The following is a 25,000-nucleotide window of genomic DNA, read 5'->3' on the forward strand; positions in this document are numbered from 1 at the left end:
AAAGTGTTTTTCCTCTTTTTATTCTGATTGCTATTTTTCTTTTTTTTCAAAAAAAAAATAGGGGCGGGGGGGGAGGGGTTTCACCTGCTCTGGGCTTTTCAAAATGACCCGAGAGCGAGGGCACTCGCTGGGGCCAGGTTCCTAAAAGGCAGCCCTCAGTCACGCGGGGCAGTGCCCAGGAGCAGGCCCACAAGCCCGCAGAACACGCCGCCCGCTTGTTCCGACTTCCCAGTCGCACGTTTTTTAATTAACCGCCATTTTCTTTCACTGCAGCTCACACCGCCCAGCGTTCACACTCAGACCGCAGACCCGCGTCGTCCAGCTCAGAAGCGCTCGCCGCGCTGATGCTGCCCGACGGCCCTGTAATCTCCACCGGCTAACCGCGTCAGATTCCCCCGATTACCGCCGACATGATGCTCTGTTTACTCTAAGCTCACAACAAAGCACAGAGGATCACACACTGCTCGCCATTCCAGACGCGTTCGGCTTCAAAAGCCTCTAAAGAAACCCAACGCTGACCTGTGACTGAACACCAATAAGGAAAGTATTCACACAAATGTTGAACAAAAAAAAGGCCAAGGATAAAAAATTGTGTAAATCAAATCCATAGTTCTAACTCCCAAATAATAAAGTCCAAAATTATAATAACATTAAAATCAATAATAAAATAATAATAACAAGCAATAGAATAAGAAGAATAAGAAGAAGAAGAAGGAATAATAATAATAATAATAATAATAATAATAATAATGTATTGTATTCTCCAAAAATGCTGAATAATGACATCTGTCTTTGTGGAGACAGAACCTGTGTCATGGCTGGAATGCCATTGGCCCGTGACGAAAGAACGTGCCGACGCACTGCCCCCCTGCCTGCTGGTGTACACTGCTGAAGTGCCCTCTCTGGGAAGCACAATGCACACTGTCCCAGGACACCACTGATCTACAGCCAGCCATTACTCTCCCCCATCCCCCCCCCCCCGTCACCCCCCGCCCCTCCGCCCGCGGGTGTGTCTGCGTTTCCACCGACGCGTGCGGACACACCCCTTGCCTGGCACCCGCATACCGCACACTCATTCCAGGCAGAGGCAGAGGGGAGACACACACACACACCCCCCAATCACATGACCACGTGCGCTGAGCAGGGATTGGTTGATCCTTATGTCCAAATAAGGCTCCGCCCATGACAACGAGCTGCTCAGTAACAGGAACGACACAAAGAGCCTGGCATTGCGCAGGTATGTGCGTGTGTGTGTGTGTGTGTGTGTTCCTCACCTTGCTCTCAGGCTTGCAGAATGGGGCTGAGCCACAGCAGCAGAGAGCAGCTCAAACAGCAGGTCGATTGGTGCAAAAACAGCAGCTTTGAATTAATTTTAATTAATTTAATTAATTAAACACCCCCCAGCAGTAACGGCAGCCCCGCAGACCCCCGCCGGTGTAAACAGCCGCCACCCCCGCCGGGGGCCAGACTCCGCCCACTGCCGTGTCCCGCCCCGGCCCCCCCTATCTCGACGACATCCCGCGACGGAAAAAAAAACAAACAAAAAAAACACCCAAAAGCAGGCCCGGCGGGAGAAGGAACGCTTTGTTAAAAAGCGCAGCTTGGCTTTCTTGTTCCGCGCTTCCTCACCACGTACAGCCGGCTCTGCGTTCCCCTGCCCCGTACGGGCCGGGGAGGGTTCAGCTTCCACCACTCTGTTTATTTGTGTATTTATCTGAACCGCAAACTACACTTAAAAACGCCAGGCTTGATTGGAGCGGGCGGGGGGGGGTTGGGGGGGCGGGCGTTGTGTGATCGAGCCAGGAGGTGAAAGGGTTAAACAGAGCGGCAAGAACAGAAAAAACACAAAAAGAGCAGGGAGAGGGGGAGCAATGATTGGCACTCGCCGTAAGACCACGCCCACTTCCACCCCCCCCCCCTCCCTCCATCTTCTTAGAAAAGCGAGTAGTGGAACAGCCTGGGCACCCAGGGACCCAAAGAATGCTGCCGATTTTCACACACGATTCTGATCTGCCTTCTGCGAGTGTCATGAGTGGGCAAGCTCCCCCCCCCCCCCCCCGTCCTGTCCCGGGTCACTCTGCCTTTTTAGGACCCCACCCCCCCTCACTGTCCCGCCAGAACTCGGGCCAGGGGAATGCCCAGCCACAAACACCTTTCTTTCTCTTTTTTTTGCTTTATTTTTTTATTCTAATTTTTAAAAAAATAGAAGGAAGACCAAAAAAAAAAAAAAGGAGGGCAAGAGAAAGAGAAAGAGAAAGAGAAAGAGAGAGAGAGAGAGAGAGAGAGAGAGCTTTCCATTTAAATCTGAAGTGAAAATCTGATCAGATAGGCATTTCCTCCTCCACCACCAATGCGCAGAAGTTACTGCGACATTCTTATCTTATCCCGGTGAGTGATCTGCCGCTCTGCAGTGCCCAAACGGGGGGGAGGGGGGGGCTGGTAATAAAAGTGCCATTTGGCCTGCGTCCCTTCCTGCGGCCGTATATCAGCCGGGCAGCGGGGGGGGGGGGGGGGGGGGGGGGGGGCGGCGGTAATGACGGCTCGCGATAAGGGAGCGGGAGAAAGCTCAGAGCTGTCTGGTCTGCACAGGAAAAGGCAAATCAGACACATTGTCCGTCAGCAGGAGGCCAGCGGGGCCCCGACGGCACAGGAACAATGCAGGAGCCACGGGCCGCAGGAAACAGAGCCAGCGCTGCCCCGTACGGAGAGAGAGAGAGAGGGGGAGAGAGGGAGGGAGAGAGAGAGGAGGGGGAGAGAGGGAGGAGAGAGAGAGAGAGAGAGAGAGAGAGAGAGGGAGAGGGAGGGAGGGGGGAGGGAGAGGGGGAGAGAGAAAGGGAGTGAGAGAGAGAGGGAGGAAGGGGAGAGAGAGAGGGAGAGAGGGAGAGAGGAGGGGAGGGAGGGAGGGAGGGGGAGGGGGGGAGAGGGAGAGGGAGAGAGAGGGAGAGAGAGGGATTGAGGGAGAGCGGGAGGGAGAGAGAGGGAGGGAGAGCAGGAGGGAGAGAGAGAGAGGGAGAGAGGGGAGAGGGGAGAGGGAGAGAGAGGGAGAGAGAAAGGGAGTGAGAGAGAGAGGGGGAGAGAGAGAGAGGGAGAGGGAGGGAGAGAGAGAGGGGGAGAGAGAGAGAATAACATGGCATAAAGTTCTTTGTGAGACCCTGTTAAACTCAACCCTGTATAAAGAGAAAATGTGTCTGATTGATCTGAACAAAATAGGGAGGGAGAGAGGGAGAGAGACAGAAAGAGAGAAAGTGACAGAAAACGTGAGTGATGGAGAGAGAGAGAGAGCGAGAGAGCGAGAGAGGGAAAGAGAGAGAGCGAGGAATGCCAGGGCGCTGAAGTTCAGCAGGATCTGACAGTGTGTACACAGAGAGAGTGACGAGAGCAGCCAAAGAATTAATTACTCAATCAAGATAACCAGCCCAGGGAAAGCCATTAAAGAGGTCAAGTCACAATTAACCCCCCGCTATGGGATCCCCCCCCCCCCCCCCACTATACCCTCAGGAGATACAGCTGCAGGCACAAACAGACCCTCCCTAACTTCAGCTCTGGGAGAGAGAGAGAGAGAGAGAGAGAGGCAGTGAGAGTGAGTGAGTGAGTGAGTGAGAGACTCGCTACCTGCAGCAGGCTTTCCCATGCCATGTACGCACCACAGGACTGCATCGCTTCAATACTCACATCATAACAGGCCTTTTTAATACGCACGCATAACATGGCTCTGAGAGCCCCCCCCCCCCCCAGCTGGTTGTCCAAATTCACTGCCAGTGAGGTCAGGGGCTTGTTTATGCGATGGCACCCAAAGGTGTGTGGGGACAGGCTGAGAGGCCCAGTGGTCCGAGCGGACTCACGTGGCCAAATATCCCGCCCCCAGCTCTGGGGTCAGAGAGTGCGGGCGATCCACACCACAAACCGGACCGGACCGGACCGGACCGGACACGCAGGGCAACGAGCTTGACCCGGAGAAAACAAAGCCCGGCTGATAAGATTCACTCCAACTCTGAGTGACTCACAACGAGTGATAAGATTCACTTTAACTCTCAGTGACTCACAATGGGTGATAAGATTCACTTTAACTCTCAGTGACTCACAATGGGTGATAAGATTCACTCTAACTCTCAGTGACTCACAATGGCGACCAAAAAACAGATACGAAAACAAAAACAAGTAACTTGAAACACGGGGATTATGGTCACAAATAAAATAAAATGTCAAAATAAACTGATTAAAAAAAAAATTTTTTTTATGAAACACAAACATATCAACCACTGTTGAAAAAAACAAAACAATATTTGAACTAACTTTCCACACACAACACTGTCACCATAGCAACATCAACAGCCCCCGCCTTGGTGGCACTGACATAATAAACACAACGTAAGCCCGCTCATAACGGTGCCATTTATTATTGTTCACATAACTGTCTTTAAACAGTGGAGCTATTGCCCCGCCCGGGTGGGTGGTTTTGGGTACTGCGAGCCCCCCGTGGGGAGGCTGGCTCAGGTGTGCCCTGTGGCATGATGCCCTCGGGCACTGTGCCCGCCACCTCCGACCGGCCCGGGTGCTCGGGCATTCCCCCCCCCCCCCCCCCCCCCCCCCGGCAGGAAATCTGAGTCCAATCAGCTGACAGATAGAGGCGGGGGGGGGGGGTTTGGGGGGCAGATACGCTATCAAAATAAACAGCGCATGCGTTACTGCGGAGACGATCGTATGAGCTGCGTTACCGTGGAGACAGCCGTATGAGCTGCGTTAGGAACGGCCGCCGCGGTAACCAAGCTATGGAAATACAACGAACAGAGCGCTGTGCCACAGTGTGTGAGTGTGTGTGTGTGTGTGAGTGTGTGTGTGTGTGTGTGAGTATAAGTGCGTGTATGTGTGTATGTGTGTGTATAAGAGTGTGCGTGTGTGTGTGTATAAGTGTGTGTGTATGCGTGTATAAGTGTGTGTGTGTGTGTGTATGCGTGTATAAGTGTGTGTGTATGTGTGTGTATAAGAGTGTGCGTGTGTGTGCGTGTATATAAGTGTGTGTGTGTGTGCGTGTATAAGTGTGTGTACTCTCAGGAAGCAAGCGTGGTGCTGCTAAGCGTGACCCGTGTGATGGGGGGGGGGAGAGGAAGCCCCACCGGCAGCCTTTCGCATGACATCACTATAAAAGGCCAATTTATCACCAGCCACCGAGCATCTAGAAGATCATAACATCCTCTCAGGAACAGCATGTGGAACATAATCAGATGTGCTTTGATGAAAGCCCCCCCACCCCCCACCCCCCCCACACCCCCTTCTGCGAGTGTCATGAGTGGGCAAGCTTCCCCCCCCCGTCCTGTCAGAGGAGGCCAGTGCTGTAACCCTCTACAAGTGCTGCTCCCTAATGACCCTGCTGAGGGGGGGGGGGCTGGCCCAGGGTTCACACCATTGTGTTAAGGGGGTTGAATGCTCTGGTAAGGGTTGGAGCAGTGTGTTAGGGTTGAATGCTTGGTAAGGGTTGGAGCAGTGTGTTAAGGGGGGGTGTGAATGCTCTGGTAAGGGTTGGAGCAGTGTGTTGGGTTGAATGCTCTGGTAAGGGTTGGAGCAGTGTGTTAAGGGGGGGGGGGGGGGTTGAATGCTCTGGTAAGGGTTGGAGCAGTGTGCACCAGCAGAGCCTCAGGGTATGTGGCCCTCTGTCATTACTTAAGCGCTTAACTGACCAATTACAGCGCTCTGTTACACAGCTAACACGCCTGAGAGCTCACTGCCAGTCAGAGGCACATTTACAGGTGAGAACCAAAACCCGCACCAGACCCAGGGGACCAGACCCAGAGCACCAGGCCCAGGGGACCAGGCCCAGGACACCAGGCCCAGGACACCAGGCCCAAGACACCAGGCCCAGGGAGCCAGACCCAGGACACCAGGCCCAGGGGACCAGACCCAGGGTACCAGACCCAGAGCACCAGGCCCAGGACACCAGACCCAGAGCACCAGGTCCAGGGGACCAGACCCAGGACACCTGCTGTACTCTGAAATGAACCTTTTGATAGACCAGCCAAGCACACGTCCCACCAGACAAAAACACAAGGCTGAGTTCTGAACCCCGAACCCTCTGTTGAGGGGACCCAGGTGTGCGTCACGGTCACGCCCATCGCAGGGGGATCAGGACGCGACGGCAGAGCAGCTGCACTGCTCCTCTCAGAGTCACTGATGCAGGAAACCCCACTCAGAATCTTCCTCTTGAGAAAGTAAACAACCCTAAATGTGGACAGTAGTTCAAATTAGGAGCCCAGGTAGGCTGACTGGTCTGATCGCATATTTCAAATTTTTAAGTTATGTAAAGGAAGGACGTCTTGCCAGAAGGAAAAATAAGTGCACCTCCTCCCCCTCTCTTTCTCTCTCTCTCTCTGTCCCACTCCCTCTCTCTCTCTCTCTCTCTAGTGAACCTCTGAGGTGGGCCCTCTGCTCTGACCTGTCAGCTTTCTCTCATGAAAGCCTACCTGGTAGCGTGCCTGTTATGTAGTGTAGAGCTTCTCTCTCAAAAGCCACCTGCTCTGTGCTCTGTGCTGTGTGCTGTGTGCTCTGTGCTGTGTGCTGTGAGCTGTGTGCTCTGAGCTGTGTGCTGTGAGCTCTGTGCTGTGTGCTGTGAGCTCTGTGCTCTGTGCTCTGTGCTGTGAGCTCTGTGCTGTGTGCTGTGAGCTGTTAGCTCTGTGCTGCATGCTGTGAGCTGTTAGCTGTGAGCTGTGTGCTGTGAGCTGTGTGCTCTGAGCACTGTGCTGTGTGCTGTGAGCTCTGTGCCGTGTGCTGTGAGCTGTGCTGCAGGAGAACAATGGAGAACAGGATTCCCGCCCTGTTACTAAGCACCTCAGCCTTCCTCTGCCTGCTCTCCCTTTCACTCTCTTCCTCTCCCTCTCTTTCTAGCGCTCCCTCTCTGTCCCCCCCTCTCCCACTCACTTTCTCCTCTCTCTCTCTCTCTCTCTCTCTCCCACTCCCTCTCTCTCTCTCTCTCTCTCTCTCTTCCTCTCCCACTCTCTCTCTCCCTCTCTCTCTCTCTCTCTCTCTCTCTCCCTCCTGGTTTGGTGGAGAGGCCAGGGGCCGGTTCAGCCCAGCCCAGCCCAGCCCGGGCCCTGGTTCCTTTTCAACGGGAGGAAATTCCACCAGGAAATGCCAGAGTCCTAAAGCGGGGAGATTTTGTTCCCTACAACTCCCCCCCCCCCCACACCCCCCCATCCTTAAACACACTGTTATGCAAATTCCTCCAGAGTAGGTGCTGATAATGGGCTGTCAGGCCGTGCCTTTTCCCTGACCCGTCTGGAGAATCGGCTGTGGGACAGGGGCGCAGACCGAGCCCCCCCTCTCTCTCTCATTTTCCATGCACCCTCAAGGAAAAGGGAGGGTGTATACCCCCCCCCATCCCGTCGCCCCCCCCCCCACCTCACCTCACCCACAGGCCACTGCCTTTTTCCACAGGTGCGGAATTTGCCTTTTCCTCCCGATACCCCCCCCCCCCCCCAGGCGTGCCGCCTCTGATTCACACATTCCAAGGATCTGTGCGTCGTGGTCACATGACCTCGCTCGGTATTGTGTGCGTGCTCGGTGTGAGCACGCAGCTGTGGGCGCGTACGTACACACTGTAAGCGTGTCTGGCGTGTGCACACGCTCAGACAACATGCCCTCTGAACTACATACACTGGGAGGGAACCAGGAAAAAGGAAAACACACAGAAAATGTAAAGCCAGTTACCGGGACGGAGTGTCACGCTTTCTATGCGTCTGTGTGTGTGTGTGTGTGTGCGTGCGTGCGTGCGTGGGAGTGGTCGCGTCGTGGGGCGTGCGTCGTGTGTGCGTATGGTGTGTGTGTGGTGTAGTGTGTGTGTGTGGTGCTGCTGTGGGCGGTGTGTGTGTGTTGTGTGTGTGTGTGTGTGTGTGGTGTGTGTGTAGGTGTGTGTGTGTGTGTTCGTGACTGTGTGTGTGTGTGTGTGTCTGTGTGTGTGTGTGTGTGTGTGTGTGTGTGGTGGTGTGTGTATGTGTGTGTGTGTGTGTGTGTGTGTGTTGTGTGTGTGTGGGGTGTGTGCGTGTGTGTGTGTGTGTCGTGTGTGTGTGTGTGTGTGTGTGTGTGTGCGTGTGTGTGTGTGTGTTGTGTGTGTGTGTGTGTGTGTGCGTGTGTGGTGTGTGGTGTGTGTGTGTGTGTGTGTGTGTGTGTGTGTGTGTGTGTGTGTGTGTGTGTGTGTGTGTGTGTGTGTGTGTGTGTGTGTGTGTGTGTGGTGTGTGTGTGTGTGTGTGTGTGTGTGTGTGTGTGATGTGTGTGTATGTGTGTGTGTGTTTCTATACTGAATGCCCACACAGGCACACGCTGTATCTGTATATATAGAGGGTTCGTGTGGTCATGTACTGTAATAGATCTGATGCACCGTAAGCCCAACGCATCAGAGCAGCAGGACCGCACTCCTCACCTCTCCCAATAAAAGCTGATCCCCCCGCCCCTAACCGCAGGACTGCTGCACCCCTCACTGACACAGAACACAAATAGACCACTGCGGAGAGGAACACCAGCCCGCTGGTGTCTGAATGCGAGATACGGAGCAGGGACGCCGGTCCCAAAACGCGGGGCACCGCGGTGCCGAACGCCTTCAGGAGGAGCCGCACAGCACAGCGACCCCACGACCCCGCGCCGGGCCTCTCGGCTCCGCCCCACCCCAGGCCCTGCCCCGCCCTGCCCCACCTGGCCCCGCCCCGCCCTGCCCTGCCCTTCCCCGCCCCGCCCTGCCCTGCCCCGCCCTTCCGCTCCCCTGCCCCGCCCCGCCCGGCCCCGTGACACGGCCGCCGTGCCGCAGCATTTGCATCTCCCCGGAAGGCCGCGGCTCTCTCTGACGCTAACCCACGCACTTCCTCCCGCGTTACCGCGGCGATAGCATCATCATCCTCATTTCCATATTCGCTCATAAAGCTGATTGCGCCTCACAGGAGGCACGGCGCTCGTGTTAACAAACCGCGCGTGGAGCGCAGGGGGCTCGGGGGGGCTCAGGGCACCTCCGGTAACGACACGCTCCCAAACCCGCGGGCGAGAGCTCGCCAAACACGCGGGCCGCTGCAGGCTGACAGACAGGTTCTGAGTTTCTGAGGAAAACGAAAGTGTTTCACGCGACCGAGCCAATCATGAAGCTGAGCGCGGGAACGCTGGGCAGGCTAGGCATCCTGGGCAGGCTGGGCTAGGCAGAGGTTAGGTCTGAATAGTGTTCACTGTGTGAACTAAACTGTGTTCTTGCCTAGAAATATCTGTACAAAATAAGTATTGTACCTTACTGAACCTGTGTTTAGTAGTTGTCTATGACCACTTTTTTTGTACATCGCTTTGGATAAAAGCGTCTGCCAAATAAATGTAATGTAATGTAATGGCTAGCCTGGGACGGTCTGTTCAGGTCAGGTGCTGACGTGAGATTTGGAAGCAGGTGAGAGGAATTAGGTCCTAGGTGGTCCCTTATGAACAGGATGCTGTCACTGGTCCCTCAGCCATGTCTGTATTGGTGGTACTGACTTTGATGACCCCCCCCCTCCCACGCCCCCCTGCCCCCACCAGGACAGATACAGGACCACACTGCATCAACTGAGTCACTGAGTCAAGCTGAAGTACGACAACTATTCCCCATCCCCACCCCCACCCCCAATCCCCAAACTGACCACATCTCTCAAAAATGATAAAAATTACAAACGCTCCACGACATAAAAATAAAAGCAACAGCTCAAGAAATCAGAAACGGAGTGCCTCGTAAACACTAAATCAAATTGAAGAGGACAGCAATGAATCAGAATCGGTAAACACTAAATTAGAATCTCTTAAGAGAGCGTAAACACTGAAGGGGAATAATTCAGAGGAGGGTAAACAGGCGTTTGAGAGGCTCAGCAGCAGGGGAAAGAAGGGTAAACAGAGCAGGAGACCGCAGCGTGTGCAGCGCAGACGGACTGCGTGAGCTTCTCGCCCGGTCTCCTACAGCCACGTCCGCAGCGGCCTCCACAGCCAATCAGGCCAAAGAACAGCCTCAGCTCCCACCGGAGCTGCCGCACAATTAACCTTACAAGGAGCGAGGTCACAAACATGTGATCGGAATGTTCTTGACTGAACATTCTAATGCTGATGTCACAATCACCGCTGGTAATGGAACGCAACGGAGTTCTAGAACACTGACTAAAAAATGTATTTTTTTTTTAAAGCCTGCTCCCCAGAGGGTTAATTATCAGATTGTCAGAACATATTTACCCACGATCAAAACAAGCCAGAGGCAGCTTCACAGCACAACCTGACTCACTGTGACTGGCATCTGTTTTCTTAAGTTGTCTGCAGACGTACGCTACCCATGCAAGCGCTGAAAACAATTTATTCCACCCTGGGATAATCTTCAGATTTATTCCCCAGCATAAACAATCTCACGGATAGATATTCCCATTGTATGAATTTGCCTGGGGGGGAAAAAGAGAAAGGAAGAGAAGAAAAACTGCTGCCACGCTTTTGGCTATCGCAGACAGGCTAAGCGCTCTGACAGTGAAATCAGTTGTGTGATTTGCGTGTGCGTGTGCGTTTGCATTGACACACACAGTGTGTGCACACACATGCACAGACAGACAGAGCAGAAGCTCTGGTGGTGGTGAGGAGCTGCAGAGATGTGTGAGCCCTCCCCAGCAGCGTCTAAAACGCAACCTGAGACCCTTCAGCGTGGAATTTACCTTCCAACCAATCAGCACGTTCAAGGGAAAATATCACACACACGCACAAACGCACACACATACATGCACACACACGCATGCATGCACACATGTGCATATACACACACACACACATTTGCATGCACATGCGCATGCATGCAAATACGTGCACACACACACACACACACACACAAATGCATGCGTGCACACACACACGCACACACACACACGCAAAACTGGAGCACATGGTAAAGAATGAATGTAGGACACATGCGCCAATCAACAGGACCACTTCATCTAGTGTTGCTCCCACCACCAGACCTCAGGGTCTCCCGTTACCGCTGGCCGTCACATGACATGTGGAGCCCTGAGGGCCTGAGTCTGCTGCTGGAGATCACACTGCACTCGGCACCTGCTGCTGTGAGCCCGCCCGTCTCCACATACGCAGGCCCTCCACACTACCAGACCATCCCAACACTAGCCGGACCCACCCCACACCACAGCCAGGACCCATCCCCAACACTACAGCCAGGGACCACTAGCCGACCATCCCCACACTACAGCCAGGACATCCCAACATAAGACCATCCCAACACTTGCAGCCACCCAAATACAGCCAGGACCGACCCCACACTACAGCCAGACCGACCACACTACAGCCGACCATCCAACACACAGCCAGGGACCCCACATACTCCAGCACCCACACACATCCGACCGACCCCTACTCAGGACCCATCCCGCACCACCAAAGCCACACGCTTCTCTCTTAATTGTTCTTAATCGCTCTAAATCACAGGGCTCACAACGCAAGGTGAGGAGAAACGACTTAATAGCAGCCTACCTCACGCAGCTCAGGGGCCCCGCCCGTTTCCTGGAAGCTCGTTCCCTCGCCCCACGCCGGAGAGCGTCTGCCCTCGCACAGAGCTGCTGTCGCACGAGTACGCCCAGCGGCTGCCATCCATCGCGCAACGCCAGTGTACAGTCACACAGATCCCGCGTCTGCATCGCAGCTAACGCTTCACGCTTCAGTCGCGCTGCCTTGCATGCGCTACAGCTTCAGCGCTTCAGCGCACAATGCGCGTCGCATCGCAGTACAGCTTCAGCGCTTACAGCGCGCGTGCCGTCTGATCGCAGCTAACGCTCAGCGCTCAGTCGCACAGATACGCGCTGCTGCATCGCATACAGCTCAGGCTACTGTCGTGGCTGCCGTGCAGCAGCTATACGCTGCCGTCTGCATCGCAGCTATACGCTGCTGTCTGCATCGCAGCTAACAGCTTCAGCGCTTACAGTCGCGCGGCTGCCGTCTGCATCGCAGCTATACGCTGCCGTCTGCATCACAGCTATACGCTGCCGTCTGCATCGCAGCTAACCGCCTCAGCGCTTACAGTGACTGAATAAAAAAGCGAACGTAAACACTGAAGACAGCACAGGGCTACTTTACGATTAATCAGACGAGATAAAGCACATTAAATGCTCCAGCTACGGTTACACATTCTACAACCAGGAACCACATTTCATACACATGAAATAATATTCATAATATTAATTTTATAAACGTATATAATGGCCGACTGTGGTTCTCAGTTGTAAAAACGGTATTTTTAAAAAGGCAGCGACAGCTAAACCGATTATTTATGTAACTGCTAAGCCTATATATACAGCTAATGGCAGCAGGCGGGATTCAGACTGAGAATAAAAACCGGCGGAAAATGTTTCAGTGGACATTCCAATAATAAGACAAGATGAATGAGACATTAAAAAAAAGGGGGGTTGCGGTTTGGGAATAAAACACCAAAGACTTCCAGTCTTCCAGACCAGCGCGTCCAGCACTGGCGTTAGTGCGGTGCCTCCCTTTTTCCACTGGGCCGGGTGTACCCAGAAGCTCTAATTATCTGAGCCGTACGGCACATTACCTCGGTCCAGTCGGTCCCCGGCCAATCACCAGCATACTACTTCCCCTGAGGGTTCACTCTGACAAAATACTCAGAGGGTGTTCCCAGAGAAAACTCTAATCAATCTCTGCTTTCATAATATGGAAACAAGCTGAAAAGCGTAATGTGGAGGCTGAGGATGTACAGTGGCTACAGTATGTTGTAAAAGTGTGACACAGACACACCACCCCCCCCCCCCCCCGCCCTCCCTACCATGTGACAGCTCACTGCATCCCCGCCAATCTCCTGTCAAACCCTCCCCACCCAGCACATGTGTCAAGAGGCATTAATTTAGCTGCCATCACTTGTCCCAGCATGCTTTTATATATAAAAGAAATTTTTTTTTTTAAAAACCCAAAGCGGCTATGAAGATAATTTGTTCATTATATTTATTTGGCTTTTCGACTGAAGAGAAAAAAAAAAGAAAGCACGATTACAAAAGACTTCTCTGTGGAGGTGTCAAAGGAGGGATTACTGTCCTGGCTTCTCATCCAGCAGTCGTTTCCGTGGTTTCCCAACCCGCTCGCGTTCATGTTCACGCTGCACGTGAAGGGCGACCGACCGGTCCAGCGCTTCGATGAGTCAGCGCCACGAGCAGAGCCTCAGCCTGCGTCACACGGGTTCAGTACGCCATTCTGTCCCGGGCGTCAGGCGACGACACCAAACGCACCAGGATGTCATTCGCCGGGATTTTACAGTCATTTTTCCCCCGCGTAGCACACGATGCTCCCAGCCCAAATAATCAGAAAACAGAGTGAATTTAATCTCCCCAGTTACACAGGTAAGACAAGCCGGCCTATCTAGGCTCCTAACTGAAAGCACCTTTACCTGCAAACCTATAAATGAAATATGTTCAATAATAATAATAATAATAATAATAATAATAATATCTGTTTTTGCACTGCACCTGCACTGAACGCGACTATCTGTGCTCTATGATAATTTAAAAACGTTAAGCGAAGTTCATTCTCCTCATAGTCGATACTGTCACTGCGCAGGAGCCCACACTTGTCCAAAATATGGAATGTTTCAATAAATCGTTGAGTCCATGAATTCTCAAGTGAACTGTTTTTACGATACAACAACACTAGCTAAGCTCCAGAAAAGGTAGACTAAGGGACACGGAAATCGCTAACCTACAGTTCGGAAACTAAAAAGAAAACAACAGAATATTTCACGCTTCGCTTGCTACCACTTATTCCTCAGCTCTCCCCGGACCCCAAAATACGATTATTTTTTGGGGCTTTTCTCTGGACGCGACAGTCACGGTGTGGAAAGAACGAGGTGTACCAGACGCACGCCTCACGGTCTGGCCCGGGTCACGCAGACCCGCAGACGACGTCGGCATCCCCATGGCGACCCTCAACGCCGGCTGGAAAACCAAACGCAAAGCTATTTCATTTGGAGCGTCGTGTCCGGATCCCGCAGGTAATTAGTAAAAAAAACAAAAAACTCCCCCCTCTTTTACGATTCGGGGCACCATGGATGAAACGGATTCAGATTTCCATCCGCTAAAAACCACCCCGCTGAAGGAGGCACACACCTGCTCCCCCCCGCTAAGGGAAACGCGGGGACGCTGCGTAGCCTCACGGGAACCCGTGCGGACGGCAACGGGACGGCGCCGACGAGTCTCCCCGAGTCCGCAGAATCATAATGGTGGAAAATGAAAAATAACACGGAGCAGGGCGGACGCCGGCTCCCTCTGAGCGCCTGACTCCAGATCAGCCGTCACCGGCCGCTCTTAGCCGGAACAAACTGAGCGTTAGCGCTGCTGAGCCACAGGCTACACTGCTGAGCGTTAGCGCTGCTGAGCCACAGGCTATGCTGCTGTGCGCTGGCTACGCTGCTGAGCGTTAGCCCTGCTGATCCACAAGCTACGCTGCTGAGCGTTAGCGCTGCACAGGCTAGCTGTTGCGTTAGCCCTGCTGAGCCACAGGCTACGCTGCTGTGCGTTAGCACTGCTGAGCCACAGGCTACGCTGCTGAGCGTTAGCGCTGCTGAGCCACAGGCTATGCTGCTGTGCGCTGGCTACGCTGCTGAGCGTTAGCCCTGCTGATCCACAAGCTACGCTGCTGAGCGTTAGCGCTGCTGAGCCACAGGCTACGCTGCTGTGCGTTAGCCCTGCTGAGCCACAGGCTACGCTGCTGTGCGTTAGCGCTGCTGAGCCACAGGCTACGCTGCTGTGCGTTAGCGCTGCTGAGCCACAGGCTACGCTGCTGAGCGTTAGCCCTGCTGAGCCACAGGCTACGCTGCTGAGCCACAGGCTACGCTGCTGAGTGTTAGCGCTGCTGAGCCACAGGCTACGCTGCTGTGCGTTAGCGCTGCTGAGCCACAGGCTACGCTGCTGTGCGTTAGCCCTGCTGTGCGTTAGCGCCTCTGGTGGGGTCAGTTAGCGGTGTAATACGCTGCTTTAACTGACCCATAAAGATCTGAGCGGAGATAAGAGCCAGCACGCCTCCAGGACCAGGACCCCCCCACCCCTGCGCCAGCACATGGGGCCATGTCTAAATCATGAGGTCATTACATTATTCAGCTCCGTAAGACTCTTCAGCTGTTTAGAGAAATGTAAATATTTAATTCTTACAGCGATCACAGTTTCACCAAGGATATGACCCGGACACTGCTTTATTTAACCTAGCCTAGAGTAGAAGATTTAAAAAAAGTTATTTATGAAATATAGAGGTGTGAATAAGAAATTCTTAAAAAGGAAAATATTTATGGTATTTTGGGTGAAGACCCCAGAGTGGAATCTCCGCCACAGACTATAACTCCCATAATGCCACCTTTTACCTGAAAGGTGCGGAGCATAAGCCCTTATTTAAGTGCTCTCATTGGCTCCTCAGAGCGCACGGTAAACCTCACTGCTGCACTGATCTGCGCTTAACCACCGCTCCCAACGCCGTCTCAGGGCCTCCCGCTCGACTTTCCAGGAAACGACAGCAAGGTGTTTTCGGCGACAGAAAACAAAAGGTGCTTTTGTTCTCAGGTGACTGCTCAGACACACCTCGTGCGTCTTCCAGCTCAGGCTGAAGGAAGCTCCTTTCACGAACCGTCTCCGATTTCAAGGCGACGAGATGAGGGGGGGGGGGAAGCGGCCGCTTTATTTATAGCCCGCTTGCGCTAACGCGCGGAATTCATGCTTCGAGGCTGCGGGCTGTCGTCCGGGTACGAGGCTGTCAGGAATTTTGCCACGCAGGCGTGTGTCGATATCGAGACGTGCCGCACTTCCCCGTCGCGCGCGAAACAATCCGCAAATATGCAGCCGTACGCAGGGCTGCTAGCGGCGCTGGAGCAGGGCTTCCGCTCCAGCCCAGGGGACAGCGTTAGCCTGTGAGGAGCAGAAACTCCAGCGGCTGAAGGGCTCCTGAAGCGCAGGTCGTCGGGAGATAAGCGGGGGGGTGTGTGGTGTGGGGTGCGGGTGTGGGGGTGTGGGGTGTGCGGGGGTGTGGGGGTGTGGGTGTGGGGGTGTGGGGGTGTGGGTATGCTAAAAACAAGGGGGAACACGCTGGATGAATTACGGGCTCAGAGGAAGCTGAAAACGGACACTGACAGTCCAATTAGGAGAGGAGCCCTGGCAGAGCAGAGCGGGCCCTGAAGTAAACAACTCAGAAATGCATAACAATAACCAAACAGCCAAAAGGGGGTGAGTGAGAGGCTGAGAGATGAGAGGAACGGCGTGAGTGGCCCGGGTTCGGCTGAAGGGGGGAGCGGGAGGTGAACGGACGGGAGTCGGACTCCGGCTGTGACGCGAAGCCCCGCAGGTTCCAGCAGCGGTGAGAGAGAAGAGCGAGCGAGCGCACACACACGCGCACACTGGAGCGAGCGCACACGCACACGCGCACTGGAGCGAGCGCACACGCACACGCGCACACAGTGACCTCTGTCAGCATTCCAGCCAGGGCGTGCCTTTCACCCTTCAAAGGCGTGAGGTCACAAAGCATGTGATTAGAATCTCCTTAACTGAACGTTCTAACGCTGATGTCACAATGCAGTGAAAGCGACGGAGTTCTAGAACACCGACTGAAAGGAAACATTCCTACTCTGTAAAGGGTTAAAAGCACCTGGCCCAGGCCCTGCTTGTGGTAACCATGGGAACAGCAGGTAGGACCGAGGAGGTGAGGTGGGCGGGGTCAGGCCCCAGCCGAGAGCAGAGGGCCTACAGGCCTCTCTTTGATCTGTGTTCATCGGAACGTACCCCGCCGTCCGAACTGCAAAAACACCCCTACCCCTCCCCTCAGAGGGGGGAAAACAGAAAGCTCGGCATTATGGGAACTGGTTGGGTTTCCTCAGACAGCCTGACAGCAGGACAGGCATGAGGGCTGCCTGACAGCCTGATCTGATAGCAGGTCTAAAACAGACAGGCCGAGCCATGAGAGATGAAAGCCACCCGCGGAGAGGAGAGAGAGATACGACCGCGCGTCCCGGATAGCTGCTCCTGATCGCAAACTCCGCTTTCGCTTTGGAGCTCGTCCGGGCGGTTTCTGTCCGCCTCCTCGTCCGCCCCCACACGACACTCCGGCACCCGTGACATTTTTGTTTCCGACGTTTTGCGAACGGGCAGCTTTCTCTTTCCCAGATGAGAGTGTGGGGTGAGGGCGCTGGCAGTGTACAGTGCCACCCAGGACCTCTGACCGATTGGTCACAAGCCCAGTTCCTCACCCACTGCGCTGCACTGCTGCCCACCACCTCCGTAACTGGATGCGAGGATGGAACGTGTGGATGGAGCGTGTGGAACAAACTCAACGGCACCAAACCCCCAACCCCGCCCCCCCACCCCCTCCGTGCCGGTGGCCCACCGCCCCTGTCCCAGGCAGCTGCGGGACCCTCCAGCCCCTTCCAAAAGATCAACAGGGCCCCTCCTCGAACCCAAGTCAGCGCAGATGTTAACCCCCCAACCCCTTGCTCTTTTGGCCGCACACATCTGGCCGCCATTACAAACACACAATCTCCCTTTATTATTTTCTCCTGATGCAATTTCAGAAGCCGGTGAGCTGCACTCCCTCTCTCCCTTCTCCGCTGGCCTGCTATTGGTTGAGACGGCCGCTCGCTCCGGGCTGCCATTGGTTAAGACGGCCGCTCGCTGTGCTATAAAAGCGGGGGGGGGGGGGGGGGGGGGGGGGGGAGCGTACGAGCGAGTAGGAGTCTGCGTTTGGCCCGTGCTTTCCCTGCCGCGTGGCACACCCTCACCCCCGCCCCGGTGCTTCACAGGCTCTGCTGGAGGGAGGGAGCAGTAAATCTGTGCGTGTCAAACACACGAGCCGAAAGCTGTAATGATACACTCCACCCATATTAGCACAGTCCTGAGGGAGGGCTGGCAGCCGTCCGTCAGTCAGCCAGCGCGGTGCGGTGCGGTGCGGCGTGGCTGAACAGCACGGCTCTGGTTAAAGGGGACACGCGCGCGGGCGCCTGTGTGTGAGAGAGCTTACAGGAGAGGCCGTTTAGTCCAGGGCTGAACCCTGGAACGGCCACATCACAATGCTAATGCTAATGCTAGTGCTAGTGCTAATGCTAATGCTAGCGCTAGTCTGGTCTGAGACACGCACACACACAGACGAGCAGGAGCCAGAAAGGGGCATTCAATCTGAATGAGGGATGTATTACTACTGCTGCTGGTGTGTGCGTGTGTGCGTGTGTGTGTGTGTGTGTGTGTGTGTGAGTGAATGAGTGACTAAGTGTGTGCATAGACATAGGTTTGACTCATACCTACATAACTGAGGAAGCCGTACTGAACAGTGGGTCAGTCTACGCAGTTCTTCGTGTAAAATGACAGAGTTGAGGACGGACAGAATTTCCAGCACACGCCGTTCCCTTAGCAGAGCAGAACAGCAGCAGTGGTGGAGCAGGCAGGCCACACAGCCCTCTCTAGGCACCCATATAACAGTTTTAAAAATGCACATACAGTTTCAATAGCAGTAAGTAGTGCATTTATGCCTGTGACAGCAGTCTCCAGACCGATGCTACGGGCACAGGCGCATCATCGGGAACAACGGCGTGATCAGTAGTGACAATGCGCTGTATCCGTGGAAAAGGCCTTCTATAGCCTGGGACTGCGTAAACTGCACAACCCTTCTGCTTTAAGTCAAGCGGAAAATGAGTTAAACCAGCGTGCCTTCACCATATATTTAAAAAAAAACACACTCACGCTTTCTGTGAAAAGCAGCCCACAAACCACCCCCAACCCCCAAACCCCCCAACCCCACCATTGCCCGCCCAACGCCCCACCACCCCCCACCCCCAAACTAACTCCTCATATGTGGGAGAGGCAGGCTCACAGAGAGCCCGGATTATTCACCAGCGTCTCCGTTCGTCTGCGAGCCGCTTCCCGGGCCGGCCCCTGCGCGGGAGAGGCTGCTGGAAGCCGATTGGTGGAGGCCGCCGCGGGCTGCCGCGGTTACGCCAGGGATCTGAGACACGGGCCCGGAGTGCGGAGTGTGGGGCACGCGGCAGAGAGGAATTCTGGGAATCCGCTCCAGCTCCTACTAAATAACTAAAGGAATTCGCTTTAATATAAAAACCCCAGCAGCTGTAACCAGTAACCACCCCTGCCTCCTAAAGCACATGCACACGCAGAAGCACACACACACACACACGCAGAGGCACACACACGCGCACGCACACACACACACACACACACGCACACGCAGAGGCACACACACGCGCACGCACACACACAGATACACGCGCACGCAACCAGGCTCTCAACACCCGCTCCTGAGAGAGAGGAGACTGAAATGAAGCCGTCGTTCTGCTCGGTCAGAGGTCAGAGGTCAGAGGTCAGGCTGGAACAGGGACCGGAGCTCACTGCATGTGCACTACAAGCGAGCACAGGTGCTCAAATGGCAGCGGTACCATGGTAATGCACAGTATAACACAGCCTGCAGGCAGGAGCGTAACTATGAGCAGGGCTGAGCTGGAGGCTGCAAGCTGAGCAGCAGGGAGAGAGCGTGCTGGACAGCCTGAGAATGACAGCACTGTGACCCCTGACAGAGCTGTATCGCTGCACAGCCCCGCACGCAAACCCCCCACTGCACACAGGACAGGTACTTCCAGCAGGGAGAGAGCGCGGACAGCCTGAGAATGACAGCACTGTGACCCCTGACAGAGCTGTTATCGCCTGCACCCTCCACCCACCCCCAAACCCCCCCACTGCACACAGACAGGTACTTCCAGCAGGGAGAGAGCGCGGGACAGCCTGAGAATGACAGCACTGTGACCCCTGACAGAGCTGTTATCGCCAGTAGCCCCACCCCCTACACACACACAGACAGGTACTTCCAGTTCAAAAGGGCAGCAGCGCTGTAGCGGGGGTCAAAGGTCAAACTCTCTTCAGTCCCTCTCTCTCTCTCTCTGAGCGGAGCGTGAGCTGCCAGCCCCCATCAGCAGGGCCTGACCTTCGACCCCCGCATATCTCTGGCCCAGCGGAGCCGCACAGGTGTGAACGCTTGCGTCACGTAAGGGCACAGCCAATGGCCTCTTCGGTTTCGGGGTCAGGTGACCCCGGGGTGGGTAAGGAGGGGATCTCTCCAGCGGCGCTCTGACTCACACACCTGTCGGCACGGCGCAGGTGAACTCCGTCCGCATCGCTCACCAGAGATTTCCCATAATCCCTCAGCCGTGTCCACTGTTTACAGTTCCTGGAGTTTAAACAGAGCTCTAATCCCCCTGCACATGAAAAACTCAACACCAGAGGGTGGGCGAGGGGGGGGTGAGGTGGGGGGGGGGGTGGGGAGGGTTCAGAGGGGGCGATGACGCTGTAAGACTGCACCACACTTCTCACACACGCAGTACAGAGGCTCCTTCACAAGGCACCTACACCTACACCTACACCTGCACTCCCATGAGCCTCGGCTTTTTCAAAGGCTGATCAGCGATTGGCCCAAACAACCAGCCTGCCTCCATCCAAAGGTCAGGGGGGTCGACAGGTTAGCGACAGCACTGTCGAACCAGCCAAAGGACCGATGACTCCAGTGCATTTTTTGAAAAACAAAAGGGATGGGGCCTGACTCAGCATCTGGGAGCCCGTCACACTTTGACTGTTTAAGCTGGGTTTTTACTCCAGGTGTCTGGACTGAAGATCATGGTGGTCTGTTTTATAACAGAGTGAAAGGGTTAAAAAAATTAATCCTTCCCACTCTTTGAGCGGTGGAGGACGCACAGCCAAATGGGGCGGCGGCAACAGCGAGGTGTCGCCCTGCCATTTGGCTGCACCCACACAGGGCTGTGGTGGGGGGGGGGGGGGGGGTGGGTGGAGGCATCTGACAGGGTCACACTGGGTGTGGGAGGAAGTGGGAGGGGCTGACTGTTGGCCGGTCGCGAATGTAAATAAACAAATGGTAGTGACAGCTTTGGGGTGGGGGGGGGGGAGGGGCGGGGAGCTCCCCTCTGTTCCAGCCACAGGCTGAAGCAAGCCGCGACCCCACCCCCCACTCCCCCCAGCACCTCCAGCTACAGAGAGCGGCGTGATAAGAGATAAGGAGGTGGAGCGCTCGTCTCTCAGATGCTCCCCCCCGCCCGGTTCCCGCGCTGATGGCAGCTGCGGACGCATGGCACATGGTGGGATGGCGGGATGGCGCTGAGCGCAGTGGAGGGCATCGAGACACCAGCCCCGGCAGGAGGGACTCACCACCACCAGGGGCAACAGGAGAGGGCTATCAGGAGGGACCTCCTCCGGCCCAACGATCCAGAGCTGTTTGACCTTTCCCACCCCCCAAACCCCAAACCCCACCCCCCTCACAGCAAAAGCCATCTTGGATTAGATAAGGAGCTGCCGGTGCTTACGCTCCTGACTGGAGGAGCCTTAGAGGACTCGGGCGCCCCTGTGGGGTGTAAAGGGGAAAGCGTTCTCCCTTCCCCGGTGGTTAACGACACGGCTTTCTCTCAGACAATGTGTTACAGACGCAGCCGCTTCTCCGTCCGGCCTCATTATCGATTAACCTGTCAGCGCCCCGAAACTAACGAGCCTCATTTATGCTGTGCGTCGAACGGGACCGAGGCGTCAAACCCACCCCCCCCCACCCCCCCCCGCTCACAACCCCGTTCTCATGGGTTAAAAATAATCGCAACAAATTTATTCCGCGGCGCCTCCTCCCGGACTGCGGGGGCCCCGCTGGGGCAGAAGTTAATTTCCTGGAAGCGGGTCTTCCTCGCGAACGTCGCAGTGAAACATTAAACTGCACATTAAACTGCACCGGCTGCTCCTTCACACGCACCTTCTCACCGTCTCTACGGCAACACCATTAACCGTCTGTGAGGGGGGGCAGAGGGGTGCCTAATGTACAAATTAGCTAGGTGACCAGGCTCATAACCCCAACCCCCCCCCCAGATTAATTTAGCAGGAGGCGTGGCACTCACCACTTCTGTGGGACGGTAGTACTTGTGGTCCACCCTCACGTGAACACACCCGGTCTCCAGGCAACGGCCGACCTCGTTCTCATCTTTCCCCTCCCACCTGCGAGAGGAGAGGAAGAGGAGAGGAAGAGGAGGGGGGGTGAAGCACAGCTGTCCGTCACGGGCCGAGCGATCGCGGCGGGGCGACACAGGGCACAGCCGCGAGGGCCTGTCACATGACCTCTGCCAGGGAGCAGATCGTCCGCCCTACCCGTGTGACGTGTGCCAACACCGCCCCTACAGCATAAGCGCACAAGACTACACAACATTACAAAACTGACAGTCACATTTTGGAGAATTAAGTATATCAGCTTCTGTTAGACAGTCACTGGGGCAAGTATGCGTCAAATGGCTTCATTCTACACAGAGTAATAGACATAATATAAATTTTGACAGTTTAAGAAATAACAATAAGTCAGTGGAATGGAATCTTTTTTAGGTAGTAAAAACGGGAGATATAAAATCCTGAATTAAAAAAAAACCGTACAAATAATTTTAAATAGCTTTTAGCAAATTATCCATAAAATCCAGACCTGAATTCAATAAAGGAAAAATAAACACAAAAAGAAAAATAGCTAACTGTCACTTGAAATGCTAACGAGTTTAAATGCAGTAATGGAAAACAGCAAAGGTAAAAGGAAAGTGTCAACGCCTTGCGTGAATAAGAGACAGGAGGCTGCTGCAGACAGAAAACAAAGCGGATCAACACGCCAGCCAGCCGCCAGCATAGCGTCGCACCTGGCTACCTGAGCACGGACTGCAGCGGAGCGCTCCAGGAAAAGACGGCAATAAATCAGCTAATCTGCGCTAGCGGAGCAGAGTGACGAGGAGCCCGGGTAATGACCTGCTCCCCCCCCCTCCCTCGGAGGGGAAATACCTCCGCCCTCATATCAGCACCGCTCCGTCAGCGAGCGCGGCGCGGCTCCGAGCCCCGACCGCAGACAGAAGGGTCATTAATTACCGCCGAAACTCTCCAGAACGAGCGGGGTCCTGCGCGAGACGCGCTCTCTGGAAGTCGGTTTAAGAGCGTAATCGTTTAAAAAAAACAGAAACGGAAAAAAACGGTCTTTCGCGAGCCACGGAGTTAAATGATGAGAGCTCTTCTTTATCGGTCGATAAATTCCTCAGATGGCTCTCTAATGTACAAATTATAGTTACCAATTACATAATTATTTACAACTGAGGTGTACTACCAACTTACGTGAATATAAAAATATTTTTCATGTGTTCCATGGTTATCTTACCATTCCAGGAGTTATCTTCACAAAATGACTCTCTGTGATAGGCCAGGGTCCAAGAAATACATCATTTTGCTCCGGCATATTACGGTGAATTTCCACACCAAATAATACAATATAATATCAATATAAAATAACACAATATAACACTATCCACAGGAACATGAAATGTCTGATGATTTGCTTTAGTAGGAAATGGAAAAATTATTGCTATATCAAATCACCTTTCATCTACACAAGGACTTATGTGATGATCAAATATCCTTTTGATTGAGAATGTGACAAAATCAAGAAATTAGCATAGGGGAACTTTTTCACAGCGCCATACGCACACGCACACTCAACTTACCTGAAAGCCAAAAAAGTCACCACACTGTGGTAAACATCTGTTTCTACGGGGTCACTCACAAACGTGTAACATGCCACCATCAGACGGAACCCAAAACAAACAGAACAGGATACCTTTAACAGGTGAGCACAAGCAGTCTCACAAGGGTTAAGTTCAAGGGCTCACTGGAGCTTGTGGTTGCTGTCTTTGAAGAGAAACTTCCCTTAAAAACATACAAAAAAAATGCTAAAGAAAAACGTCACCAACAATTACGCGAATATATTTCCAAAAAAAAAGAAATGTAGAGCATGTTCAAATAATTACGGGAAACCGGCCAAGTGTCTCACGCCGGTGGGATGTGACGGACCGGCCCGAGTCGGCGTTAAAAGAGACGGACTCCGGAGGAGAGGCAGGACAGCCGATCGCCCGTCTGAGACCTGAGAGATCAAAGAGCCGCTCTCCGTACAGGTGGGCTCGTCACGTCCAGGTGGGATTATCACGCCGGCCGGAACGCGAACAAAAGGGAATTCCAGGGATAATCCCGGAGCGAGAGCTATGCGGAGCGAGAGAAAGGAAAAGAAAACAGGGGGATTAAATAAGGGAATCTCACGCCCCACGGTTTAGAGAGAGAGAGAGAGAGAATGTGTCTTTCCTGTCCTGCAGCACGCGTTTGGCTCCGATGCAGCCGCACACCAGCGTGTCTCCGGACCCACAGTCACAACCCGGGTTTTTAATCAGGCTTTCTGCGCCGGTCACTTGGAGCTGGCAGCCAGGTGCGTTTCTTTAGCAGTTTGCTTGCTGCAGAAGAGTAGCGATCGCCTGCAAAGATGCTGGGGAAAACGCCCAAAAGTGCTGTTGGCGGGACGCCTTTCCCAGCCTCAGTATGGAGGAGTAAGGGCAGGAACAGGAGCAGGAGCAGGAGCAGGAGCAGGAGCAGGAGCAGGAGCAGGAACAGGAGCAGGAGCAGGAGCAGGAGCAGGAGCAGGAGCAGGAGCAGGAGCAGGAGCAGGAGTAGGGGCAGGAGCAGGGGCAGGAGCAGGAGCAGCAGCGCACATCGGAGGAAGCGCACGCGAGGCTAGAGCAGACGCAGGCGGCTACGGCACGCGCGTAATGACCACACACCATCACAGAGAAAAAGCGCAGGAATGAGCGACCAGACTGGCGAAGGAGACCGTAACGTTTTAAGAGTTATGCAGCACTCAGAGGAAGAGGTCTCGAGAGGAAGAGTATTACACTGTGAAGGAGACGCATAAATAAAGCTCCTCTCCAGCATCTGTCTTTGCACTTTTTGGGTGTGAAGAGCGGCTCAGCGGGGGGGGGAGGGGGGGGGGGTCATTTAGAGGGTCAGGGGCTGACTTCAGCGTGACTCAGTGTGGGAGGAGTCAGCGCTGTGGTCACCTGTGGGCCCAGAGCACCAGCCCCGCTCCGACTGAGTCACACAGAGTGTGTGTGTGTGTGTGT

At 54.4% G+C, this 25,000-nt stretch overlaps 1 protein-coding gene across 3 annotated transcripts in view; it reads right to left on the bottom strand.

Moving 5' to 3' along the window:
- Positions 1-25,000, bottom strand: part of gmds (GDP-mannose 4,6-dehydratase) — a 267,502-nt gene that overhangs the window by 9,052 nt on the left and 233,450 nt on the right. For all 3 annotated transcript variants that reach the window (XR_010329732.1, XM_064333932.1, XM_064333931.1), the window contains one exon: positions 21,938-22,034. Coding sequence is in view for 2 of the 3 variants with exons in the window: in XM_064333932.1 (XP_064190002.1) it covers positions 21,938-22,034 (97 nt within the window). In the remaining variant the exon portion in view is untranslated. The remainder of the gene's footprint in view (positions 1-21,937; positions 22,035-25,000) is intronic.

Source organism: Anguilla rostrata, chromosome 4 (genome assembly GCF_018555375.3).
Source record: "Anguilla rostrata isolate EN2019 chromosome 4, ASM1855537v3, whole genome shotgun sequence".
Lineage (NCBI taxonomy): Eukaryota > Metazoa > Chordata > Actinopteri > Anguilliformes > Anguillidae > Anguilla > Anguilla rostrata.